This window comes from Petaurus breviceps, unplaced genomic scaffold, assembly GCF_028583685.1.
Source record: "Petaurus breviceps papuanus isolate PSGF00001 unplaced genomic scaffold, PetGlider_PUasm1.0 355, whole genome shotgun sequence".
Taxonomy (NCBI): Eukaryota; Metazoa; Chordata; class Mammalia; order Diprotodontia; family Petauridae; genus Petaurus; species Petaurus breviceps.
In genome coordinates this window covers 739,336-762,806 of record NW_027186289.1, presented here as the reverse complement: position 1 = coordinate 762,806, position 23,471 = coordinate 739,336, and the positions used below count along the sequence as shown (strand labels likewise).

Sequence of the window (23,471 nt, the reverse complement as noted above, 5' to 3'; positions counted from 1 at the left end):
CCCCCCCCCCCCCCCCCCCCCCCCCCCCCCCCCCCCCCCCCCCTACAGTCTAGATTCCGATCTGGAATCTAGACTGTAACCCCCCCGCCCGGACTGCTGCCCACCCCTCTGCCTGGCCTTGCCTGTCCGCTCGGCTCCTCCCAGCCCAGTCCCACCCCCCTTCCGCCCCCCCAGGGCCCCCTAGCCAATGGAAGATGACGTGCCGAAGGGCTCACCAGCGTTGCGTTCTTGGCTCCCACACTAGCCCTCTGTACCAGTAGCTTCTTATCCCCCAGTTGCATCCCGTTCAGCCCCGCGATGGCCTGCAGGGGGTGGGGTGGGGGTGGGGCGGGCGTGGGGGAGTGTGGGTCAGGGGCCAAATTCCCCAGCCTCCCCCTACCCCAGATCGGAGTGGGGGCAGGGGCAGAAGGGCTGTTTCCCCCCCCCCATCCCGGGGGGGCTGGCCGACCCTCCCTGACCCTGGGGGGGGGGGACCCACGGCAGAGGCCCTGCAGGGAGACTCACCTGGTCAGTGACGTTGATGTCCACGTACTCACAGAAGGCGTAGCCCTTAGAGAGGCCAGTGGCGCTGTCTTTGACCAGGTTAAAGGCTTTGAGCGGCCCGAATGAAGTCAGCAGTTCCTTTACCTGTGGTGGAGAAGTGGGGGGTGGCGGGCGGGTGGGGTGGAGGCGGGGATGAAATGGAGCGAGTCAGGGGAGGAAAAGCAAGAGGACAAGCAGGTGACAGGGGAATTGGCAGGTGGTTACCTGATCGTCATTCAGGTAGTTGGGGAGACCCCCAATGAACAGCTTGTGAGCAGAATCTGGGACCACTGTGGACACGACACCTGTGGGAATGGAGACGGGCAGCCCTTCAGCTGGAGGCCACGTCGGCCTCCGAGGGACCAGGGAGAATTGATTATCTTGGGTCCACACCCCCCCCCCATCTTCCACTCCAAGTGATCTGGGGGGGGTCAAAGGCCCACAAATAGCAGCAGCAACTAAGTACAGGACTGACCCACAAGATGCCAACAAGAGGGGGAACCAAGGCCCCAAAGTCAAAAGCATCTGCCTCATGTCCCCGAGATGCTGCCCGTGGGTGAGGCTCAGGACTGGGAGTCATGCAGATCTCCGGGCCAGGCCCAGCAGGGGGCAGAGGGCCCTGACCAACTGGAAGGGCCTGTGGGCAGCAGGCCATGTGGACTGTGAAGATCTGGGCTCTGATCCCACTGTGGGTGTGACCATGGTTAGAAAAAGGCCACTCAGAATTGCCTGAAAGCCTGCCCACTCCTCAGAGCAGCAATCCCAGCAAGAAGGGCCAGGTGAGGTCTAGGTCTGAGAGTAGTCCAGGATGGCAGTCAATGCCCCCTCCAGCCACCCAGCCTTAAAGAGAGGAACGGGCTGAAGAAAGCAATTTGAGACTCTAGGATTTCCTAGATGCTAAGGGGAGTCACTGGCTTTAGGGCCAGAAGGTCCCTGTTGGGCATCACTCCCTCCAAGGAGTCATTAAGTGATGGCTCATTTTTTAAAAAGACTTCTAACCTTCTAGAGAGGTATTGAGAGATCGTTAATTGCAACCCTCTTATTTCACAAATGAAAATGATAAAAGCTTAAGAAAGTAGCAGAACAGAGATAAGGATTCAGGGCCTCCAAGTTCAAGGATCTGACAGAAAAGGGGATAATTGGGACCCCACCAGTGGTCGGAACAACTTATGTCAAACCAAGGCCCAGCAACAGGAAGCCAGGGCTGGGGCGCAAACCTGAACCCAGACTCCAGCATTTGCTGTGCAGGGTCTCCTCACACCCCACAGTCTCTCACGCTGGCTAGCAAGGATATCTTATTCTTAAAGCACAACCCCAAGTTAGGAGAAACAGCACCAAGGAAACGCCCCTGGGAGTGTGTGAGCTGCCAGCCAGACCCTGCTCTACAATATCCCAGGGGGCTCCGCGAGGCTGAACGTGCCTCCCCCCCCCCCCCGAGCCTTGAAGACACTGAGGGCAGAGGAAGCTTGTTCTACCTCCTCCCCCCAAATGTTCTCTCTCATCACCAAGCTCTTTTCAACCAGCCCTTCCTTGGGTGTCCCACTGAGGTCTGAAGTGCAGTCCCCAGAACTGGACTGGACTCCTTCCAGATGTGGAATTCCACTTTAGCAAAGTGGCTAAAGCCTCCTGCCCTGGGCTCTGGACATGAAGCCTTGGACCACCAATCGATGACGGATGGCTGGGGCAGCACCACCCCGCCTCTTACTGAGACTTGCAAGGCCCTCCAAAGGAGCCCTAACCGGGGATCACCCCGGCAGGAAGGATTAAGACTTAGGGCTCCCTCACCGGGCACGTAGACAGAGGGGTTTTCAGACATGCCGGGCAGTGGCTGGTAGTCATGGGGCCTTCGGATCTTGAGTGACTGGCCCTGGAAGATGATGCCATCAAAGGCCATGGCCTGAGTCGTCTCATCCACTGATCGGAACTAAAAGAAGGAAATAGAAATGTACCATGGACTATCAGAAGCTAATTACAACGCTCATCCCCCATCTCACTGTTCACTGGGAAGACAGAGGCCAGGTGAGAACAGTCCCTTCCAAACACTCTGTGGCCAGCTCACCTCTAGGAAGGCAAAGTTCTTATCCTGGTTAATCTGCACGGCCAAGACTGGGTTGCCAGGGGCTTGGGTGAGCCCCCCCAGGCGCATCTGGGCATTGAAGAAATCCATCATGGCTTCCTGCAGGGGGAGAGGAGAGAAGGGGGGGGGGGGGGGGGGAGGTGGAGAGAGGAGGGGTGGGGTGAGAGAGGGAGACACGGAGTGGGGAGAGGGGAGGTAGGGGAAAATGGGGAGATGGGGAGATTGGGGATTTGAAGGGGAAGATAGGAAACCGTAAGAGAAAGGTAAGAGGTAAAAAGAGAAGCAGGAAAGGGTTACAGAGAAAGGAAATACTCGAGGCCCCAAAGAGAAGGCCCAAGAGCATGGAAAGAAACATGAGAGAGGGAGGAAACAGAAGAAACAAAAGGGAAAGAGAAGAAATCATGGGCAGTATAAAAAGTAAAAGGGGGGCGAAGCGCCAAAAGGGCCAGCAGAGATGAAGTCGGGAGGGAGGAGGAGGAGCAGGGCAGAGCAGGGACGCCGCCGAGAAGGGGCCGAGACGACCCAGGCCAACGGAGGGCGTGAGCGGCAGAAGGGGAGGAGGGCGAGCACAAGAGCAGACAGGGACAGAGAGGAGGGAGAGGACGGGGAGGGGAGGGAGAGAAGAGTGATGTGGAGGGGCCTGGCCCTGGATTCCGGGGGCTAGTTTATCAAATGTAGCAAAAAGCGCAGGTTTGAGAAAAGCCAGAATGGCCCTTACTTGCCTTGGACGACGGTAGCAAAATTGCTACGAGGGATCTCAGCCCCACAATTTTCACTTTAAAGAGAAATGGAAACAACTCTTTGATCTGGGGATTCTTGGGGCGGAGGGAAAGGGGGGGGAGAGGGATGCGGGATGGGGAATGGGGCCAAAAAATACTGCAACGACGGGAGGGAACGCAGGGGAAGAGACGGCGCCAGAGAACAAGAGAAAAAACGGGGGTTGGGGAGACGGCGTGCGTGAGTCTCTGTCCCTCTCTCCAGTAGGTGCACATGTACTCCCTGGGGTAAGGGAGGTAGGGGGAGGGAAGGGGAGGGAGGAAAGGAGGGCCACCCCCCCGGCCCCTGGAACAGCGCCATCATCCGTCTGCAGTGGAAGGGGGCCGGGGGGGGAGGGTCTGACCCGTGTGGATTGCAGGGAGTTGGGGAGAAAGAAGGGGAGAGGGAAGGAGGGAGGGGCAGTACCTCTGTGATGCCAAAAGGGATGTTGCCAACATAGAGTCGACGGGCCTGCCGGGTCATCTGGCTCCCAACCACGGGCACAGGTGTGGGAGTCACCGCCAGGCCATCAGGGGTCATGGTTGGAAGTAGGGCGGTGGCTGGAATCTGACCGGCAGCTGGTAGCAGAGAGAGAAAAGAACCAGGTTTATAATTTGTGCAATACAAGCACTGACCTAAAAACCTCCCGAGGCCCCCCAATGATCTGGCTATGGTTTCTACCTCCCCCCCACCCCCGCTTCTACCTTCAACTTCACCCCCCCAACCAGAAGAGGGCTCTCTTTGTACAAGGCCCTCACACCCCCAAACCAGGTGCACCCTGGAAGGATGCCACACCCACCTACCTTGCATTGCTTTGTATTGCATGGGGGTGATGTGCTCAAAGCCAGGTGGCGGAACATCCCAGTATTTACGAATCTTCTTTTTCTTCTCATGACGAGGGGAACGACTGAGGAGAGGGGAGGCAAGGGCAAAGTGGGGTGGGGAGAAGGGGCACTTCAGTCTAGCCCAGAATGGATCCATTGTCTTTCCCCCACCCAGGCCTTCCCACCACAGGCAACTCAGTTCTCCCCAAAGGGAAAAAGGGGGAGATGGGGACCCAGCCCTGGGATCATTTCCACCCCAATGCTCATGGAAATAGGGGGCAAGGGATTATCACAAGCGGGGAGGGGGTGGGGGGGATGGACACTGGGGGAAGGAATGAGGGGGAGAGGCTCACATGACTCCACCGTGTTCCTCTTTAGCAGCTCTGGTCAAAGGTTTGCTGGGGGGGGAGGGAGAGGTGTGGGGAGGAGCAGCTGGAGAGTCTCCTCTCTCCTTTGCCCCCACCCACATCCCAGAGCCCCTCTGAGCTCAGGACAAGGCAAATACAGACAAGCTTCCACCCCTTCCTCATTCCCAAACAGGAAAGGGAGAAACAAGAAGGAACAGGGGAAGACCTTTCCTTGTGAGGACAGGGTTTGGGCAGGTACGCTGGGATGGAGCCCCTTCCTGCACCACCCCCCAGGCTTAAGAGGACGGCTAGGAGAGAAAAAAGGAAAGGGCAAAAGAAATAATTGGAAATGAACCCCCAGAGTTAAAGGATACCAGGTAGACAAGAAGAGGTCAATTTATAAAAAATGTTTCTTTTATGAAAATGAGTTTTCTCCTTAGCCCCCAATCACTAGAAATCCCAAGAGAGAAAGCAGAAACAAACCCCAATGGAACACAGAAACATTCTCATCCTCTGTGACCTTTTGCCTTTTATCCCCAGGGCCTAACACAGAGCCTAGAATACAACAGGTGCTTAATAAATGCTTGCTGATTGACTCTGTGACCAACAACCCAAATCTCCAAGGGCGAAAGGCCCCAGGAGGCCATGTGGGCCTTCCCAGCCCGGCACACCTGCTGTGGAGGCATCTCCCAATTCCCATGCTTTTCTCCACAGCTGGATGTACTCCTTGGGGCCTCTTAGCACCCCAAGATCCTGCCAAAGCTCAGCTGTAACTCTACCTTCCCAATGGAGGCCTTTCTCCCCCCTCCCCAGGAATTCTATTTGCTGTGTCAATATTTTCTAAGAACTTAGAGAAAGCCATATAATCTCTCCCAAGAGAAGGTTTTGAGGGCAGGACTCCAGACGCAGACCTTGTGCCTGGCACACAGTACATGTGTAAGAAATACTGCTAGTTTGTTTGCTGATGGACCCAGAGCCTGTCTCCTCACGGCTGGCATGCTGCCTATCTCTGAATGGTTCCGGGGATGGGAACCCCCCCCCCCCAGGCCTAAGGTGGAAGCAACACACTTCCCCAGGTCAGCCAACTGCTGTCCCATCCCCTGGGGGGCATCAGAACTGTTGGTGGGGAGTGTGCCCAGCACAAAGTAACCAGGAAAGAAATGCCTGGTGACTGATTAAGCCCAAACCTCTCTTTACAACTTTACCCCGTGTTCTGCCCTCTGGGGCCAAATAAAGCAGGCCTTTTGTTACTATTGTTCAGTTTGGTCTGACTCCTTGTGATCCTACCTGAGGTATTCTTGGCAGAGATACTGTACACCTTTGCCATTTCCTTCTCCAGCTAATTTGACAGATGGAGAAACTGAGACACACAGGGTCACCCTACTAGAAGTGTCCAAGGCTGCATCTGAACTCAGAAATGGCATCAGCTTCCTGACTCCTGTCTCTGTGCACTATGGCACCGCCATCTATATCTTCCTCAGAAATCACCTAGTTCAGCACCCTCATTCCAAGGGCCAGAGAGGCTAGACCACAAACAGCAGAGGCAGAACCTGAACCTGGCCCGGACTCCCAGTCCAGGGCTCTGTCCTGGGCCTTCCCTCCTCCTCTGTGCCAAGAACTGAGAGACCAGAGGCACACAAAAGAATCTAAGGGAGATGGCCCCACCCCCAAGCTGGTCTGGGTCCTCCTCCCACACAGCGCTGCAGCCCAAGGCAGGGGCGCTGAAGACAGTAAAGGACCAGAAGCTTGTGCCTAACAACCACTAGCACCAGGGAGAATCAGCACAGGTTAATGGGTAATAGAAGGGACACTGTCACCTGGAAAAATCGGGCATGACTGTCTTGGCCCCAAGAGGCAGGATCAGGAACAACGAGGCCATGTTGCAAAGAGATGACTTTAGGTCAGAGAGAAGGGAAAACTTCCCGGGGATCATCCAAGAGGAGCCTGGGGCTGCCTTGGCAGAATGCACTAGGCACAGATTAAAGGAGTTCTGGGGTTCTCAGCGTGGCCTCAAATCACTCGCTGAGTCCATTACCAGGCTCTACAGGTTCCTTACCTGAGCCTAGAGGCCTCTAAAGCCCCTCCAATCTCCTTCCCGATTCCCCCATCTCATACTGATGAAGCTGAATTTTCAAACCCATTTGTTTAACTCTAACTTAAGGGAACAGAGGTAAACATCCCAACAAATCCCAGTCTCTGTTTCCTTCCAGAGCCACAGATGAACACAAAAAGGACAAAGCCCCTTCCCCAGGGCATTGGGGAGCCCCTGGTACCTGCGCCGCCTCCGGTCCCGAGAAGCACTACGCTGGTCACGGTTGCGGCGATCTCGGCTGCGACTCCGTCGCTTGCGGTCTCTGCTGCGGCTCCGGCTATGGCTGCGCTTACGATGACGGTTTTCCTTGTCTCGCTCTGAGAGGTGGGAGAAGAGGGTGAGCTGAGAGATGGGGCCTGGGCTGAAGAATTCAGCTCTCAGGACCAAAGGGAAACACACGGGCTGGACTCCTGAGGGAGTGGGGAGACTGGCTACGAGCAAGGGACAAGAATTCAGAATCCCCTGCAGTTTGTCTCTCACCCCAACCCACCTCTGCCATTCTCCCAAGGTTCAAAGCAGGATCCAATATCCCTGAGGGAGAGAAACTCAACCTCTGGGACCAGCGGCTCCCGGAGTGTGAATAATACAGAAGCTGCCTCTGGTGAGGAGGCTCAGCTTTCCTTGGTCACCCCCTTCTCTGCCTGGGGCTGGACAGGATCTGAAACCCCAAAGCCTCTACCTAAGGACTCCTGCTTCCTTGGGGAGCAGGAGGCTCCATGCTACCTATCTGCTCCTCAGAACACTGATCAAGACCATCCAAAACAGGAAGGGGCCCTCAAGGCCAAAACACAGCGCTGCCAAACCAGAAAGGAGAGGGGTTTATGGAAGGTGATACAATGCAGAAGCCCAGGCTGTCCAACTCTCAGACCAGAGCCTCCTTCCATCAGGAGCCCATTTTGCCATTTTGGAAGGGATCAGAAGCAAAAATACAAGAGATCAGGGGCAGCCAGGTGGCTCAGTGAGTAAGAGCACCAGCCCCAGTGTCGGGATGACCTAGGGATCAAATCTGGGCTCAGACACTCAGCACCACACCCAGAAATAACTGGCCGTGTGACCTTGAGCAAGTCACTTAACCCTGACTGCTTTAAAAAGAAATACAAGAGATCATACACAAGGGCAGGGCCAGGCTAGAACCCTTTTCTAGGCTGACATCCTGCCGCTGTCAAAAAGGACTCGTGGTACCACGTGGTCCACGGCAGGGAGGGAAACTGGGAGAATACATGTGGCCAGAAGCACACTGTAGCAAGCCCACTTCCAAAGGACTTCACAGTGCCAGAACACATTCATGACCGCCAGCAAGAAGAGCCTGGCCAGTGGGGCAGATGGTAGATCCCCCCCCCCCAACATGTGCACCCTATTCATTCCCCACCCCATCTTCAGCCTTCCAGTCATCCTGTACCTGTTCAAGAAGTACTTCAGTATTTGAAGTAAGGAGAGAGCCATGGAGATAGAGACATCCACAGATGCTTACTGAGGCAATGGGTCTATCTCCTCCCAAGTTGATAAGTTCCCACTGCCACATCAAATGACCTCTTCCCTTTAGAAACCCAGGATCCTAAAAGGGCCCAGCCCCACCTCCCCTCTGTGGCTAAGGAAACAAGGATCCAAAACTCAGTCTTACTCCCTCATAAGTGGCTAGACATCTTTTTCTCAGCCAGGCTCTTCTAATTCTCATCCCTTCTCTGGAGGAGATTCGATGGTGGACAATAACCTCCACCCCAGGACATCAGAAAGATGGAGCTTGGTCATGGAGGCAGGAACCCTGTGCTGACAAAATCACCTAGGAACAGGAAAGCCCTGAACTAATCTGAGCTAAGAAATCTACTGCAGACTATCCCTGGCCCCAAAGGGACAGGAGATCACTTCTGAAATCGGGAACCAGTATGGCTAAGAATCCATTTCTGGTTCTGACACTGATTACAGATCACTAAAGATAATAGGCTGAGCAACAAAAGCCCTGGGTTTAAGTCTTTCGCTCACTTAGTTGGGTGACCTTGGCAAAGTCCTTGTCTGCCTCTCTCTCTTTGAGGTAAGGTGATGAACTTGACAAATCTAGAATGCTCCTGTCCTCCTACTCAGTGTCAAAGTTGAGAAGGACACCAGAGCTCATCAAGCCCACCTCCTTCACGAAAAAGAGAAACAAGGGTCAGAGAGGAGCCATCGCTTACCCAAGGTCACTCAGCTAGTAAGGAGAAGAACCAGGGCTCCAACACGGACCCCGAGGCCCCCCCCCAACACATTTCCTTCTGAATGGGGTCACTGAGTTGAGATCCCAGCCCCAACCTGGATTTACTGATAACCTCAGACATGGCTCTGCCACTCTCCTGGGGCAGGGTTTCCCCTCTCTAAAGCACGGCTGGAGAGTTATGCCTTATTGGTAGCTCCAGAACCTGAAGCAGGTGATGCTGGGGGTGGAGAAACAGAACCCCTAGGCTGTGCCCACAGGGAAGTGAGGCCCAGCTGCAGGAAGCTGTGCCCTGAGGCAGGAAAAGGGGGGGGAGTGGATCCAGTCCTTCCAGGTCCTCTTCCCAGACAACTGGGTCAGCAGGGTTCCCGAACCACAGAGCGGGCTGGCACAGTTCTGCATCCCGCTCCCCTGGAGGCCTTTCTTAGGGAGTCTGCTGGCCAGACTGAAAGCCGAGCATTGGGGTCCTTTTCCTGTCCCCTTTCTGCCCCGCCACTGCCCACTAGACTACTAAGGACAAATCCCTTTGCTTCCCGGACCCCCATTTTCTCATCTCTGTCCCCCAGAGGTGGATCTGGCCCTGTTCTGCGGCCCTGGCTGCCCGAGACTCTGGGGGGGTCTCTCCTTCTCGAGACAGAAACAAGTTCTTACAACTGACCGTAGAGATGGTTCAAGCGGGGACAGGGAGCCACAAGTCGCCCCAAAGAAGAAGGCGCACGTGCGGGGGGGGCGGCAGCGGCCTCAGAGGTCAGAGAAACCCTAACCCTGGCCCGGCAAGTGCAGGCCCAACGCTGCGGGGGCGCGGGGAGGGAGAGGGGAGAGCGCTTCAGAGAGGGGGCGCAGAGGGCGGCTCCCCAAACAGAGGAAGACCCCGAGGCCCAGGAAGGCGGAGAAGTGGCCGCGCTGGAGCACATGTGGGGGAAGCCCTTTTGGGCCAGAGCACCCTACGGGGCCGGAGGAGGGTCCGGACAAAGTCCGGACACGGCGTACCGCCCCCCATTACAGCGACGGAACCGTGGCCGAGCGGACCCCTGCCCACCCGGAAGCCCCGAGAGTTCTCAAGGCGCGGCCCCCGCCGCCGCCGAAACAGAAGGGGAAGCGGGGGCGGAAAGGTCTGCAGCCGGGGACGGCGGGAGACACAGGGGTCCGCCCGGGCCCAGTCCACAAACACCCCCTCCACGTGGGGGGGAAAGCCCCCGCCGCGGCCATTTTGGGAACAAAGGGGGCGTGGAGGAGGAACGGACCGCTACCGGAAGCGGAAGTAGGCAGTAAGGAGCCAGGAAGGCGCCGGGGGGGGGGGGGGGTCCGCCGGTCGGTGCAAGGTGGGGGGGGAGCGAGATACGGGAGCCTGTACGGTTCCGACACTGGCCCAAGACTCCGGTTTTGGCCCAGGTCTCCCAACCCGCATGGGCCCGAGACGGGTGCGCGCGCGGCGGTCACGTGCGAAGCGCGGTCACGTGGCGCGGCGCGAGGCGCGCGCGGGTCACGTGGGGCGCCGGACCCGAAGGGGGAGGGGGAGGCAGCCGCGCGGGCTGAGGGGAGGAGACCGGAGAGAAGGAAAGGAGGAGGGGAGCGATGGGGCCGGTAGGGCCACCGAGGCCAGAACTCACCCTGCTTGTTCTCATTGAGCTGCCGCTCGAACTCGTCGAAGTCGGACATGCTGAGGGGCGGCCGGCCGCGGCCCGCGCTCGCGCCTTCTCCCCCGTCCCGTCCCCCCCACCTGGCCCGGCCTGGCCTGCCTCGCCTGCCCTCGGCGCCGCCTCGCCCACTTCCGGCGCCCGCCTCGCCCGCTTCCGGCCCCCGCGCAGGCTCCGCCCCCGGCCCCGCCTCCTACTCGCTCGAGGAGGGGCCCGAGTCCCTTCGGCTTTTTCCGGCAAGCTTCGGCCCCCGCCCCGCTTCGCCCAGTCCGAACAGACCGCGCGGTTCCTGTGTTCTGGCCGGGAGGTGCCCCCTCCTGTCCCGGCCCGCGAGGTCGAACAGGCCCTGTCGGGGGAGCCTCAAGTTTGCCCTGGAGGTCGAACGCGGACGGGCGCGTCTTGTTCTCCTGCTGGCCCCGGCGACCGCGCGGCCCCCTCCGGCTTTCGGCTCTTTCCGGAGTCACTCGGGTCTGGCTTCGGCTCTTTCCGGAGGCGCACCTCTGACTCCCGCCTCCCAGCTCCTTGAGTTTCGACTTCTTCCGGCTCGGGGCGCGGCTCTCGAGAGGAGTCGAGGGCTCCGACTGGTAGGCCGCGGAACGCCGCGCCGCCGTGGAACCTGGCCGGGGGCGGGGCCTTTGTGCGCCTGTGCGGGCCGCCCCGCGAGGTCGAGCCGGACTTAAGCTACGTCTGCGCCGGAGCGAGTGGCCCGGAGCCGGGGTTACTGCGCAAACGCAAGATGGAGCCAACCAATGGGGACAGAGGGCGAAGGCCTCTCCTTTCTCGTCTCCGCCCTCACTCGCCACCACGCACGCGCACTTTATCCCTCTAAAGCCGACTGGTCAGGGACCAGTAAGACTGTTAGCGCGTTCTCCTTCCCTTTGCCGTCGCCTTAGAAACGGCAGCCCGAACAGAGTCGCGCCTGCGCCGTAGCCTCGGGATGGGCCAGCTCTCCCCGCTAGGACCGTTCCATCCGTGTCCCAGCCACCCTGCTCAGTGTCAGGCCCGCCCCTTCTCCCCTGCAGCCAGAACCAAGGCCAAGGTTATTCCAAATCTGCTGGTTAACTTTTAATTTAAACTCTGAGTGCTTCGCTCCTCTGGGTCCCGGCCCGGGACTGGTGCCCCAGGGAGGGGCGCTGCCGTCAGCTTTGCATCCGCAGCCCGGCCCGGCCCCCCGCCAGAACCGCCCGAGGCTACTCGGTGAGCCGGGAGCGCCCGGCCGTGTGCTCCACCTTCCCAGCCTGGCGGGGGTTCGTCTGAGGGCTCGCAGCCACCCCTCGGAGGACCACACGGAACGACGAAGGAAAGGGGCCTGGGAAGGGGGGATGGGGGAAGCCGGGGCTCCGCCCTGCGGCCCCCTCAGCCTCTCTGCAGGTGCAGTGGCGCCGGGCCACAGAGAATCCCTGTAGAGACCCCCCAGTCTAGGTCTGGGGCCAGGAGATGTGAGCTGGAATAAGGAGCTCAGCCGGGGCAAGGGGGTGGGAGAGAGGCGGACATCACGGGGCTAATGGGGACACGTTCGGTGACTATATACATATGCACACGCCTCCCTGTCTCCACACAGGCTCCCAGAGAGAACGGCAAGCGATGAGGCTGGAGGCCCCCTGCCACCCGGAGCCACGTGTAAACACACCACTCACGTGCATACACCAGCGTGCACACCACACACAGCCACCTGCTGCAAGGGGGAAGGGCAGGGTCCCCCCCAAGAGCGGAGCATCTCCGGGCTCTGCGGCCCACAAGTGGGACTGGCTGGACAAGGTGCAATGGTAAATTACGTCACCAGGCTCCAGGGGGCCATTAGAGCACAGGATGCAAGCCAACCACTACCTGCGGAGGCCACTTGGAGAGCCCAGGAACAGGATTGTTGGGTGAAGAGCCTGCTTCTAGGAGAAGCTGAGGAGAGTCGTGTAGCAGTACATATGGGGCCACTTGAAGCAGCCAGCGTGGGAAGAGAGCGCCGCCGGCAGGCTCACCACCTGAAGGCCGAGGGCCGGTCTGGGGGGATCTGGGCAGGAAAAGTGTGAGGGGCCGTGAAAAAGAAATGCCAGTGGGTTGACTCCATGAAGGGGCAGGCGATGAGCTAGCCTGGGCATCCAGGCCCAAGAACCATGAGGCTGATGTGGGGTGGGAGGGACAGAAGGTTGGTGGCAGGTGGCAGCTGGCTCGGGGAGAACCTGGGGGCGGGAATTGGGATCACCGCTTGAAGCGGTACGTGATGGGCAGCAGCAGCTTGCTTTTCTTGAGAGCCTGCACCTTCTTCAGCGTCTCGTCATCCAGTGCCAGGAAGCAGCGACGGGAGTACTCCAGCAGGCGCTCCTTAGATGGGTCAAACTCGCCCACCTCAGCCAGCTTCTCAGGCGCCACGATGAGCAGCTCGGCAATGGGAGTGGTCAAGGCCACGGTGTTCCGGTCCACTCGGTGGTGCTCAAAGGCTCTTGACATGCTCTTCAGCTTCTGAAAGGTGCCCAAGATCTTCTTGTAACGGCATAGCACCCCATCAGCGTCCTTCACTGTGGGCCAGCAAAAGGCAGAGCCAGTGAGAGTCCTAGAGATGCCAGGGCCGATCCCAACCGCCCACCCTCGCTTGGTGACACCCCAGGACCTTCAGCATCCTCCTCCCAAAAAATGGAAGGATAGGGGGGTGACCCAAATAACCAGAACTGTGATGTCACTGTGCAGGAACATCTCTGCCTTACTGCTCTCTCCCTATGTCCCTGAGAGGATGGTTCTCTCCACCGCCTCATCCTGCCTCTCCTGCCCAACGTGCTGTAAGAACACTGAAAGGCTACAAAGCTCTGGGGACGGAGGAATTTTTGCCCCCATTTAATAGATGAGAGAGCTGACCCTACTACTCCCAAGTATCTGAGGTGGGATTTAAACCCTGGGCTCTTGGCTCAGAGTCTACCCTTGAGGTCATCTCACAAGTCAGGAATAGTGCCAGGACTGAACCCAGGCATCCTGATTCCCAAACATGGAGGCTTCAGATTCATCAGGGGGCCTCTAGGGCTCATGGCTAAGCATGATGGAAGATAGAAGCAGGCAGAGTCTGTGAGCATAAGGAGGTCTAGGGGAATCCTACTGAGGGGGCAGCCTCCTTGCCAATGCCATCCTGGCTGCCTGTGGGGCATCCTTGCTGGGGAGGAGCAGAGAGCAGACTGCTCTACTCTGAGATCCCTGACAATTCTGGGGGGAGGCCAGAGTCTCTGAGGACACAGGGACTGATTGGCCACATGCCAGGGTCCTACCACCTAGGGGGTGAAGGGAACAAGCATTTATTAAGCACCAACTATATGCCAGGCACTGTACTTTACAAATATTATCTCATTTAAGCCTCACAACCCTATTAGTATTCCCTTTTTACAGTTGAGGAAACTGAGGCAAATACAGGTTAAAGTTGCTTGCCCAAGGTCATATACTTATGAGGCTGGATTTGAACTCAGGTCTTCCCAACTCTTGTCCCAGCACTCTATTCCCTATTTGCGTAGGGGTCAGAAAAGACAAGGGTGCTGGACAGACAGATGTTAGGGATCTTAGGGAGGACAGATGCATGCACTTGCCAGAAAACACAACCCACTGCTCCTTCCCCAGTCATCCTTCCTCTATACATATCTCTAGCTACTAGCCACTCACCCCTCTGCCTCTCTCGAGCCTTGGGCTTCCCAAATCTCCTCCGACCAGCTGCCCCCTTCTGTTTCTGGCGCTTCCTCTCAGCAGAAGCCCCCTCCTCGGAGCCACCACTAAGGGATGAGGCCGCTGACTCAGGGTCTGAGGCCTCCCCTCCGCCCCGGCCATCTGAACCCTCTGCCCGCCGGGGACCAGGCTTCCCCCGACAGTGGTCCTCTGGAGATGGGAAAGGGGACAAGGAGAAAGAAGGCACCCTGAAGGAACAGGCAGGAGGGCAGAGGGGCAAGCTCAGCCTCTGGCCTCCCCTCCAGTCCCCCCTCCCCAAGCCCCACTGCTACCTGCATCTATTCGGGCTGAGGAGATGAACTTGTCCAGCTGACATCGCAGGAAATCCCTCTCTTCCTCCAGGTCCTCGATTCTCTTCTGAAGCCAAGAGTTCCTCTCCAGGGCCATGTGAAGCTGAGTTTTCACGCTATTCATCAGGGCCAGGGTGGGGGATGTGGGCTCCGGTGGCTCTGAGGGGAAGGGCCAGAGGAGGAGAGTGAGAAAGGTGAGGATCTCCAGGCTGCTCCCCCACCCACCTCCCCCAGCCCTCAGGCTCACCCTCAAAGCTGCCCTGGGGAGGACTCAGGCCGTAGAAGATCTGGGGTGATTCTAGAGGAGGGGTCTCATTGAATGGGATTGAGATCTCAAAGCCCTCCTCATCCTTCTTCACTGGAAGGGAAGGGTAAGGTGGGACGGGAAAAGAAGTCTGCCTTACTCCCGAGCCCCAGGCCACTCTCCTCCCCCCTCCCCAACCTCGGGGTCCAGGTGCCTCCCCCTGCCCAGGACCCCAAAATGACAGGTTTACAGCTGGCACCCACCCCTCCCCCCAGTCTCCTGTTAGCGCTGGGGGTCCCTAGGAGAGAAAGGGGGGCAGGGCTGCTCACTTGTCCGCCTCCGGCTGTTTCTCTCATTCATGACGCAGCCTCGGCTGGACCCTGGCTTCCTGGCGCCTCAGAGGCACTGGAGGAAAGACCAGCCACAGGTGAGCTGCGGAGGTGGGGCTGGGGGAAGGGGCGGGGCAGAGCCCCAGGAGGGGGCACGGCCAGCGGGGACCAGGTAGGGAACGACGAGCCTGGGCCAGGGCCCGGGCCAGCCCCCACGCCAAGGGAGAGCATCCCTTCTCCCCCGCAGCCCAGGCACTCCACGGAATCCTTCCCGCACACGCGCGGACATCCACCCCCCCATTGTCCGATGGGACTGAAGCCGCCGGCGCATGCGCCGTGGCGGGGGAGGGGAAGGGGCGCGTCCCGAGTGGGCCACCTCCGCCCCCGCCCTTTGTCCCACGAGGGCCTCACCCCCCGCCCCGGGCTCGCAACGGGGTGGGGGATCCCGGGACGCGGCGGGGCCGAGGGCCGGACCTGAGGTCAGATCATTCTCCCCTCGTCCTTAGACAGCCCCCCACTCCCCGCCCACGATCCCACGCTCACCCACCCGCGCGGCGCGGACTTCAGCCGGGGGAGCAGCGGCGGCGCCCATGCCCAGCTCCGGGGAGCGTCTGCAAAGTGCCACCGGCGCGGGGGGCGGAGGCAAGCTCCCCCCACCCAGCCCACGCCCCCCCGCCCCTCCACCCCCCCCCGCGAACGGAGCGTGAGCACGCCCCCGCACCGGGCGGAGCCAGCCAAGCTTGCCCACAGGCTCGAGCCCTGCTTCGGCCGGAGCTGGGCTCGCGTGGGGCGCCACGGGGGACACGAAGTGGGGAGAGGGAGGGACTTTCGCCACGGTACGAGTTGTGCACTTGCGTGACGGGCCCCGGCGGTATCGGCTCCAAAGCACCACCCCCTCCCCCATGGCGGCTGCGGTGGCCCCGGGGTGGTGTACAGGGACCCTCGTCAAATTCCTGAGGCTGTGACCTCGGGAAAGGACTGGGAGGACCAGGGGAGAGACCAGGGGCCGCGGGAAAATTTCGGGACTCTCTGAAACATAAAGGGATGGCTCCATTCCCCCCTTCTCCAAGAAGGGTCTCAGGTTTTGGTGGGTGCTCCCCGACCTCGCGCTTTTTACAGAGGAGGAAACTGGGACCCAGAGAGGGAAAGGGACGTGCGTCAAGGTCACTGGGGCGCACGCCCCCTCCCAGGCCATCACTCGGGAGGCAGCGTCCCACGGTAGCCCCCCTGCGGGCGGGGTCCTTCTCCCCCGGCGAGGCGAGATGTGCTACTCCAATCAGAGCTAAAGCCCCGCCCCCCCGGGTCCGAGCAGCAGGCCCCCAGCCACCTCCTGGCTGTGGTGTCTGTATCCCCGAGCTTAGGCCAGTTCGGCACTTGATAAATGCATGTCTGTTTGCTCTTTTATTCCAAAACAGGGAGAGGTAACTATCTGGGGAGTACAGTTTTGAACCCCAAATCTGACTCCAAATCCAGCCCTAGTTCCCACAGTTCAGTGATGCCCCGCCCAATACGCACCCCCAAGGCAGAGCCCGATCCGATTTTAAGGCAGCTTGAACCCCCAAACCCAAGACGCCAACCCCCAATGTTAGGCTCCAGAAGTCCTTCGGTCCCAGTCAGAGAGAAGGGGGCCTCCACACTGGATGCTGAGGTGTCCCCACTCATCCTAGGCGGAAGGGCCAGACCACCAGCCAGTGATATTTGGGGACAGGACCCTGTTCTCAAACACCAGTCTTCAGGCTCCTCACTGAAAACTCACTTTGCATTTATTCTGCTCATTGGTTTGCAGCCCTGGGGCGCCGGGGGGGGGGGGGAAGGGTGCCCCTCCACAACACACGCCCTAAGAGACCGAGTCCCCATCTCGGCACCAGAACCAGTTCTAGGGGATCCCCCAGCTACTGCAGCCCAGTGCTTCCCTGGGGGGTGGGGGTAGAAATGAAGATTCCCTAGCTTGTAAGAAATGGCCAGGACAAGACAGCTTTTACCCTCTACTAAACCCTCTCAGGGCCACCAGGTCAGGTTCCACCTGCACCGCGTGCCCCCTCTGGGGCAGGGAGGAGGTAAGGCAGTGTGTCCAGATGGAAGGGCCATTAGAGGTCATCTTAGTCCCCCCTCGGCCTTTCAGAGAGGAGGAAACAGGCCCAGAGCCACGGCTAGCCAAGGGCTTGGAGCGTCCCTGAAGCTGGAGAGCTGTGTGTGGGGCACGGCTCTCCGGTCCTTTCCCCTCATAAGGGCACGTCCGGGCCTTCCCCAGCCCTGTCACGGATGCTTTCTCCTAGTGTGTCTCTGTAAGGTATTTCTCTCACTGAATCGCCGAGGGCAGTGAGGGCACTGGAAGGGCCGCTCGCCCGAGTGTACCCGGCTATGCTGGGCCAGCTCTCCGGCGTCTCGGAATCGTCGGGGACACAGGGGACATGCGTGTGGCCGGCCGCCCCCCACCCGGTGCGTGGAGCGGTGGCGCGCCAGGTGGCTGGCCCTTTTGAAGGCTTTCCCACAGACGGCGCAGACGAAGGGCTTGAGCTCTGAGTGGGAGACGCTGTGCCTCTGTAGATAGGACAGGTACTCGAAGACCCGGGAACACACTGGGCAGCTGTAGCATTTTCGGGAGGTCGGCCCTGCAGACACCTCCCCTGCGGGGGCGGCTGCTTCCTCTTCGACCAGCACCGTGTAGGGGACGCCCTGTGTGTCAATGAGGAGGTAGCGGCCAAGCCTAGGTGGTTGTCCCTGAGCCTCGGGAGTCGAAGAGGGGCCGGGCTCTGGGGAGGGGGACGCCTGGGGTGGGGGAGGTTCCATGGCCACAGCCCTCGTCAAGGGGAAGGGTCGGGGTAAGGGGCCTGCAGAGAGAGAACGGCCCCCACGTCAGCCCTGTGCTCCTAAGATCCCACTCTCACGCGCCCTTGGGCTCCCCATTCCTACTGGACCCTCCCCTCTGCGGGAAGTTGGGTCAGCTGGCCCTTCTGGTGGCATTGTGGGGCCCCCTCCCCACCAGAGAGCTCAAGCTGATGGGGCCTGTCAGTCCCCCCGACTTTACAGAGGAGGAAACGGGACCAGAGACCTTATATATCCTGGGGGAGGCCCAGGTGGAACTTGAACCCACTTCTTGAACTCAAACCCCAGTTTCTCCCCTCAGAGGCCTAGCACCCCTCCCTGCCCCGCCCCCTTCCCAGCCTCGCTTCGCTAGGTGCCCCCCCCCCCCCCGGGCCGTCCCCCCGGGTCCCCCCCCCCTTCCTAGCCCCGCCCCACTCCATGCCCCGGGGCTCCCTTCCCCCAGACCTCCCTAGCCCCGCCCCACTCCATCCCCCCAGGGCTCCCCTCCCCCATACCTCCCTAGCCCCGCCCCTCTCTACCCCACCCGGCTCCCTCCCTTCTCCACTATTGGCCCCTCTAACCCCGCCCGCCCTCTCGATGCCCGGCGCCCTACTCGGTGCAGCGGCTCGAGGCCGGGGTCCGAGGTCCAGGCCTGGCCGCCCCCCCCGGGTCTGGCGGCGTCGGGGGGATGGGAGGGGGCGCGGATGGACGAGGGGGGCGGCGGGAGGGAGCAAGCAAGGGGGCGGGGCGCGGGCTGCCGGAAGAGCTCCGGCCGGAAGCCGCGTCCGCAGGACGAAGGTTCCGAGCGCACGGGAGGGTCTCTCCCCCCACCCCACCCTGAAGCCGCGCGCACGCGCGCCTTAGTCCCGCCCACGAATGAGTGACGTCAGATGCAGGAGCGTTAATTGAAACGAGAGAGATAGAAGCCAGAGAGGGCCACAGGATTGCGTCCCCCACCACAAGAGGATTCGGGGTGCTTGGAGATCTTGTCTCCAACCCCTTTAACCGACAGAGCCAGAAACTGGAGCTCGGACGACCAGGTTTGGGCCGGGGTCCCGCCGCAAGCCGCAGGGGTCCAGGATTCCAATCCTGCTGCAGTCCAGGGCCCTAGTTTTAAGTGCCGCGCACCCGGGTGGCGCTCTGCGGGGGGCCCCATCCCCAGCACCTCGGGAGGCCCCCCACTGTGCGGCCCGAAAACAGACAGCCGGGGGGGCCACCCGGGGCACAGGCCGTGACCTCGGCTCCCCACCCCGCGCTAGTGGCCCCGAACGTGCTGCGCCAGCTCTCCAGCGTCGTGGAAGCACCGTGGGCACAGGGCACGCGTGGCACCGTCTGCCCCCAGGCTGGTGCATGGCGCGATGGCGGGACAGGTGGCTGGAGCGCTTGAAGGCCTTCCCGCAGGCCCCGCAAATGAAAGGCTTGAGCTCCTAGGGGGAGATCCTGAGGGCGCTCTCAAAGACCCGGCCGCACTCTGGGAGCAGTCGGGTCCCCGCTCCGGGCGCCTCAGTGTCCACCAGCGCCGTTTATGTATACGGCACCCCGTTGGCATCGATGAGCTGGAAGCGGCCCAGCCCGGCAGAGGCCGAAGGGTCTTGCCTGGGAAGGAGGGGCGTCCAAGGCCTTCCCCGGGGAGGACGCGGGGTGCTGAGGGCAGCAGCTGCATCAGAACCGATCGCGGGCGCCAGGAGGCCTGCCAGGACCACAGAAGACAACAGAGAAGGGGTTAAGGCCTCCCCGGGGCGCCTCCTAGCCTCTGCTGCCTTTTCCATGCATCCTACATTCCCCGAAGGCTGTGTCCCTTCCATTTGGGCTGACTGTATAGGTGCTCTGCTCAGGAAGACTCCATGGCTCCCCATCGCCCCTCTATCAGAATAGGGGCTCCTCCAGTGCTGTCGCAGAGCTTTCCCTTGGGTCCCAAGGACAGCTCTCCATGTCTAAGCACCACCTGCTTGGTCAGTCAGGACAACTTAGCTCTCTGCGTACCACTGCCCAAACCCTGTTTTTCTTTCCTAGGGTTTCTGCTATGTCCCTTGCAAACTCCCAATCCACTTCTCTGCCAGCAGGGATGATATCTTGCCTATCCCATCCCCCTTTCTATGTAGCCCATCTCCAGGATGGACTTCCACACCCAAGGGGCTCAGCCAAGGCATGAGGACTGCCCTTGGTAAGAGGAGGGGCCAGGAGATACAGGATGGGGCCCAGACAGCAAGGAAGGAAACTGAGGCCCAACATAGCCCAAGGTCACCCAGTGACTAAAGAGCAGACACCATATTCAAGCTGTCCTTAGCCCTTCAAACTGGGTCCTCTTCTCATTCTGCCCCTATACAGCCCCACACTCCTCTACTCAAACCCTGGCTCTCCAACCCCTCCACTTTTTGGGTTCCAGTGGCCTGCTCTCTGTTGGGTTTCCCCTATCCTATGTCCCTCCAACTCCATTGTCTCCCTATCTAAAGAGCCTCCCCAACTTTGATACCCTTCTGTTACCTGAATGACCACTCAGCTCCTACAAGGCCTTTCTAGCTAAATCCTTCCCACCCCCAGGGGTTTTCTCCCCTAATTCAAAACCAAGAGGCCTGCTAAAGTTCTCTCCCCACTTCCCTCTCCAGGTCTCCCTGTCCCCTCTTCTGACACCCCCCACACACATTTCCCCATTCTCACTTTTCTGGAGGCCTCATTTTTCTCCACAGTCTCTTCTACCTTAACAGAGCCCAAAACTGGAATGACAGTCGTTCACCACTCATCTCTCCTTCACTGTTTCCTTTCTTCCCATCTGCCCCCAGGACCACAAAAGGAGCTGGGTGGTGGAATCCCCTGGTTTCCCCCAGTAGCTTTCCTTCCTGGAGTGGGCCCTATGGGCTCCTGGGACTAGCACTGAGCAGGAAGTCACTGCAATGGGACTGTCCAAGAAGTGCAATCTCCCCCAGTTCCACTGTGAATGTGGGAGAGCAGAGGGTCGGGGGGGGGGGGGAAGGAATGAGCCTGTCTGGAAATCATACAAGAAGTATTTATTAAACACAAGGCACTTAACAATAGTAGCAAACACTTCTAAGCTTTTCCATCCAATTCCACACATTTGGGAATCATATTAGAAAACCATTATGATTTAAAGATGGAAGGCCTTAGAGATCTAGTCCCATCCTTTCATTTTACCAAAGTGGAAACTGAGGCCCAAAACATGATTGGCCTCAGGTCCCACAACCAGTAAGTGGCAAAGACTGGCCTTCATATTCCAAACTGGGTGCTCTTTCCATTTGAATATAAGCTCTTTGAGGGCAGGGAATGTTGTTGCTTTTGCATACTGTATCCACAGTACCTAGGAACATACTAAGTACTTAATAAATGCTTTTTCATTCACTCTACTTTCTGAATGTGCCACTATGGTCACATCAATTCCTCTATCAAAAACACTCCAGTGGCTGCCCATGACCTATAGAGCAAAATATAAACTTCTGATCCTGGCATTCAAGGCTTCTTTGTATCCAAGTTAGCTCTCCAGCCTTATTTCAATTTAGCTGTCCTCACAGCCTGTATGTTTCAGCCAAATTAGGCAACTGGCATTCTCCCAACACCCATCCTATCTGGTCTTATTTGCATGATTTGCTTTCACATCATTAATTAAAATCAGTCATTAAGTACTTTAATCCTATGCAGTTTGCTACTCGCTGGTGCTGGGGATACAAGGCCAAGAACAAAAGAGTTCTTGTCTTGGAGGAGCTGTCTCTGTCACCGCATGCCCACGGACTCAGCAAGGTTCAATGAGGAAAACCGCCTGGATTTGGAGACGGAGGACTGTGCTTTTGCCTCCTGAAGTTGTTACTGAGTCTCAGCATCTTCACAGAAGTCATGGAACCTTACTGAAACTCATTTCACTCCTCTGCAAAATGAGTGTTGGGCTAGATGACCTCGAAGGCCGCTTCCAGCGCTACCGTGTTTCCCTGATAATAAGACCTATCCCAAAAATAAGCCCTCCCCTTACTGTGTAAGATTCCTCTAAAATAAGCCCTCCCCCGAAAATAAGCCCTATTGAGATTGCTACTGTAGTGAAGGTGATCCCCTGCGCTACACGCTACATTACGGAAACCTACCTTTACTCCATCCCCCCCCCCCCCCCCGTGAAACGCACTCCGCGCTCCGAGCTGCATCCAATGCATCCAATCAGAGCTGCAGCAGTGAGCGCATCATCCTGTTCTTCCCCAGTGATTTGCTTATTGAATAAAGGTACATTTTTTTGTTCACATTTACCTGTTTATTAAAATTGCTGTCAATGTTCATTAAAATAAGTCCTCCCCTGAAAATAAGCCCTCTGGTGTTTTTCTGTCCAAAAAATTTAATAAGACAGTGTCTTATTATCGAGGAAACATGGTACATCCATGAGCCTCTCCTTTCCCTACACGCTTCCTTCAGGACTTAGCTCACAGGTCATTTCCTCCAGGAAGTCTTCCCTGATCCACCAACCCAAAGAGCCTCCTCCCCCCTCGGATGGGCCCGATCTCTTCTCCTGGACTCACTCCGTCTCTCCCCCTCCACTCTACTGGAAGGTTTGGGAGGGCGCTCGTCCTAGAGGGAAGGTCTCTCTAGCCCTCCCCAAGGCCCTTCTTCCTCCCCCATCTCGCCCCGCCCCCACTCCGAGGGCCGTCAAAGCCTCGGCTCCTTGAGGCTCTCGGTCCTCCACCCCGCCCCCCCCCATCCTCTCTATACCCCCGTCTCCTCTCTATGCTCCCCGGGGGGGGTGGGGTCCGCTCGGCCTCCATCACCCTCCCTCCCCCACGCAGCTTGCCCCTGGCCCTTACCCAATGCAGCTGCTTCTAGAGGATCCGCTGCTGGAGGGGAAAGCCGGCGTCCGGACACTTCAGGGCCCTGCAGAAAGCTCTGCGGGCGGAAACCGACGCGGGCCGGAGCAGGATTCCGGGGCTTCTTTGGGTCTGGAGATCAGGGTTGAAGCTGCCCCACCGTCCGCCTCCCGCCAGACTCACCGGGCCAGACACAGGGTCCAGGATGCTGGGAGTGCGCTCGCTCCGAGAGCACTCTCCCTCGTCATTGTACAGATGAGGAAACTGGGGCCCAGTAGCCTGGAAGGTCCCAGAGGGAAGGGGCTGCTTCACTTTTATGTACAAGCGCTGGATTTATAGTGACATTTAATAAAGGCTTGTTTGATGAACCAATGAATGAACTGACGCCCACAGTCACGCAGGCAGAAATGCCGGCTGAGACTGAAGCCTGGTTCTTAGAACTCAAAGGAACCCCTAACCACATCTTGTCTAGCGCTCCCCGCAAAGAGACCTCCATGATGAGGTTCCCACAAGCGCTTGTATGGACCTCAGAGAGCCAAGGCATCCCATCCCACTTCAGAGAAGCACCTCTCATGGCTTGGTGGTTCTTGGCATCAAGCACCTAACCACAGAACATCACCATGGAAAATGAGCTTTGAGATGATCGAGGCTCAACTGATTCTTCTCCACATTAGAACATGGAAAGCCAACAACATTGGCAAGCCAGGCTAGCTGAATCAGCAGGGCACACTAAGGGAGAGACAGGAAGCAGCTTGTGCAGGCAAGTCAAACCCCCACTACCACCTTGACCACCGTCTCCCCTCAAACCTTGATGGGATGGGGCAGCTGGGTGGCACAGTGAATAGAGCACCTGTCCTGGAGTCAGGAGGACCTGAGTTCAAAT

The 23,471-nt window shown here is 58.8% G+C and overlaps 3 protein-coding genes and 1 long non-coding RNA gene across 9 annotated transcripts in view; 1 reads left to right on the top strand and 3 right to left on the bottom strand.

Moving 5' to 3' along the window:
• U2AF2 (U2 small nuclear RNA auxiliary factor 2) overlaps positions 1-10,580 on the bottom strand; it is an 11,846-nt gene extending 1,266 nt beyond the window's left edge. The window contains exons 1-10 of one of the 2 annotated variants that reach the window (XM_069097311.1): positions 10,414-10,580; positions 6,800-6,935; positions 4,533-4,577; positions 4,159-4,262; positions 3,782-3,933; positions 2,582-2,698; positions 2,308-2,446; positions 748-827; positions 505-627; positions 216-302 (exon numbers count right to left, since the gene is read on the bottom strand). In XM_069097311.1, coding sequence (XP_068953412.1) covers positions 216-302; positions 505-627; positions 748-827; positions 2,308-2,446; positions 2,582-2,698; positions 3,782-3,933; positions 4,159-4,262; positions 4,533-4,577; positions 6,800-6,935; positions 10,414-10,462 — 1,032 coding nt within the window. In that variant the 5' untranslated portion in view covers positions 10,463-10,580. Of the gene's footprint in view, positions 1-203; positions 303-504; positions 628-747; positions 828-2,307; positions 2,447-2,581; positions 2,699-3,781; positions 3,934-4,158; positions 4,263-4,532; positions 4,578-6,799; positions 6,936-10,413 lie in introns of both variants that reach the window. The other variant, XM_069097312.1, reaches the window with a different exon arrangement.
• A 900-nt stretch (positions 10,581-11,480) lies between these two features.
• CCDC106 (coiled-coil domain containing 106) lies at positions 11,481-15,601 on the bottom strand. 5 transcript variants are annotated; one of them, XM_069097316.1, is made up of 7 exons: positions 15,541-15,601; positions 14,994-15,069; positions 14,668-14,778; positions 14,403-14,579; positions 14,071-14,280; positions 12,694-12,950; positions 11,481-12,445 (listed from the first exon to the last, which is right to left on the bottom strand). In XM_069097316.1, exons 2-7 carry the CDS (start codon positions 15,022-15,024, stop codon positions 12,410-12,412), a joined length of 822 nt encoding a protein of 273 aa, XP_068953417.1. In that variant the 5' UTR covers positions 15,025-15,069; positions 15,541-15,601; the 3' UTR covers positions 11,481-12,409. The 5 variants fall into 5 exon arrangements, with proteins under 5 accessions (XP_068953417.1, XP_068953414.1, XP_068953415.1 ...); XM_069097313.1 differs by having other exon boundaries at positions 11,481-12,950; XM_069097314.1 differs by having other exon boundaries at positions 11,481-12,950; positions 14,668-14,773; positions 15,541-15,599.
• LOC138168265 (uncharacterized) lies at positions 14,978-22,096 on the top strand. Its single transcript, XR_011170071.1, has 2 exons — positions 14,978-15,091; positions 21,450-22,096. It is a non-coding gene; the product is annotated as an uncharacterized lncRNA (long non-coding RNA).
• On the bottom strand, positions 15,714-18,532 carry ZNF581 (zinc finger protein 581). The gene is made up of 2 exons (XM_069097318.1): positions 18,412-18,532; positions 15,714-17,824 (listed from the first exon to the last, which is right to left on the bottom strand). Exon 2 carries the CDS (start codon positions 17,781-17,783, stop codon positions 17,250-17,252), a length of 534 nt encoding a protein of 177 aa, XP_068953419.1. The 5' UTR covers positions 17,784-17,824; positions 18,412-18,532; the 3' UTR covers positions 15,714-17,249.
• Positions 22,097-23,471: the final 1,375 nt, after the last annotated feature.

What these genes read in the sequence shown, in the direction of transcription:
- CCDC106 (XM_069097313.1), bottom strand. Translation starts at nt 15,024, where the DNA reads ATGAATGAGAGAAACAGCCGGAGGCGGACAA. An exon ending in AAACAGCCGGAGGCGGACAA is followed by an intron (nt 14,779 to 14,993) that starts GTGAGCAGCCCT and finishes CTTCCCTTCCAG; the next exon opens with TGAAGAAGGATGAGGAGGGC. An exon ending in CTCAGCCCGAATAGATGCAG is followed by an intron (nt 14,281 to 14,402) that starts GTAGCAGTGGGG and finishes TCCCATCTCCAG; the next exon opens with AGGACCACTGTCGGGGGAAG.
- ZNF581 (XM_069097318.1), bottom strand. Translation starts at nt 17,783, where the DNA reads ATGGAACCTCCCCCACCCCAGGCGTCCCCCTCCCCAGAGCCCGGCCCC.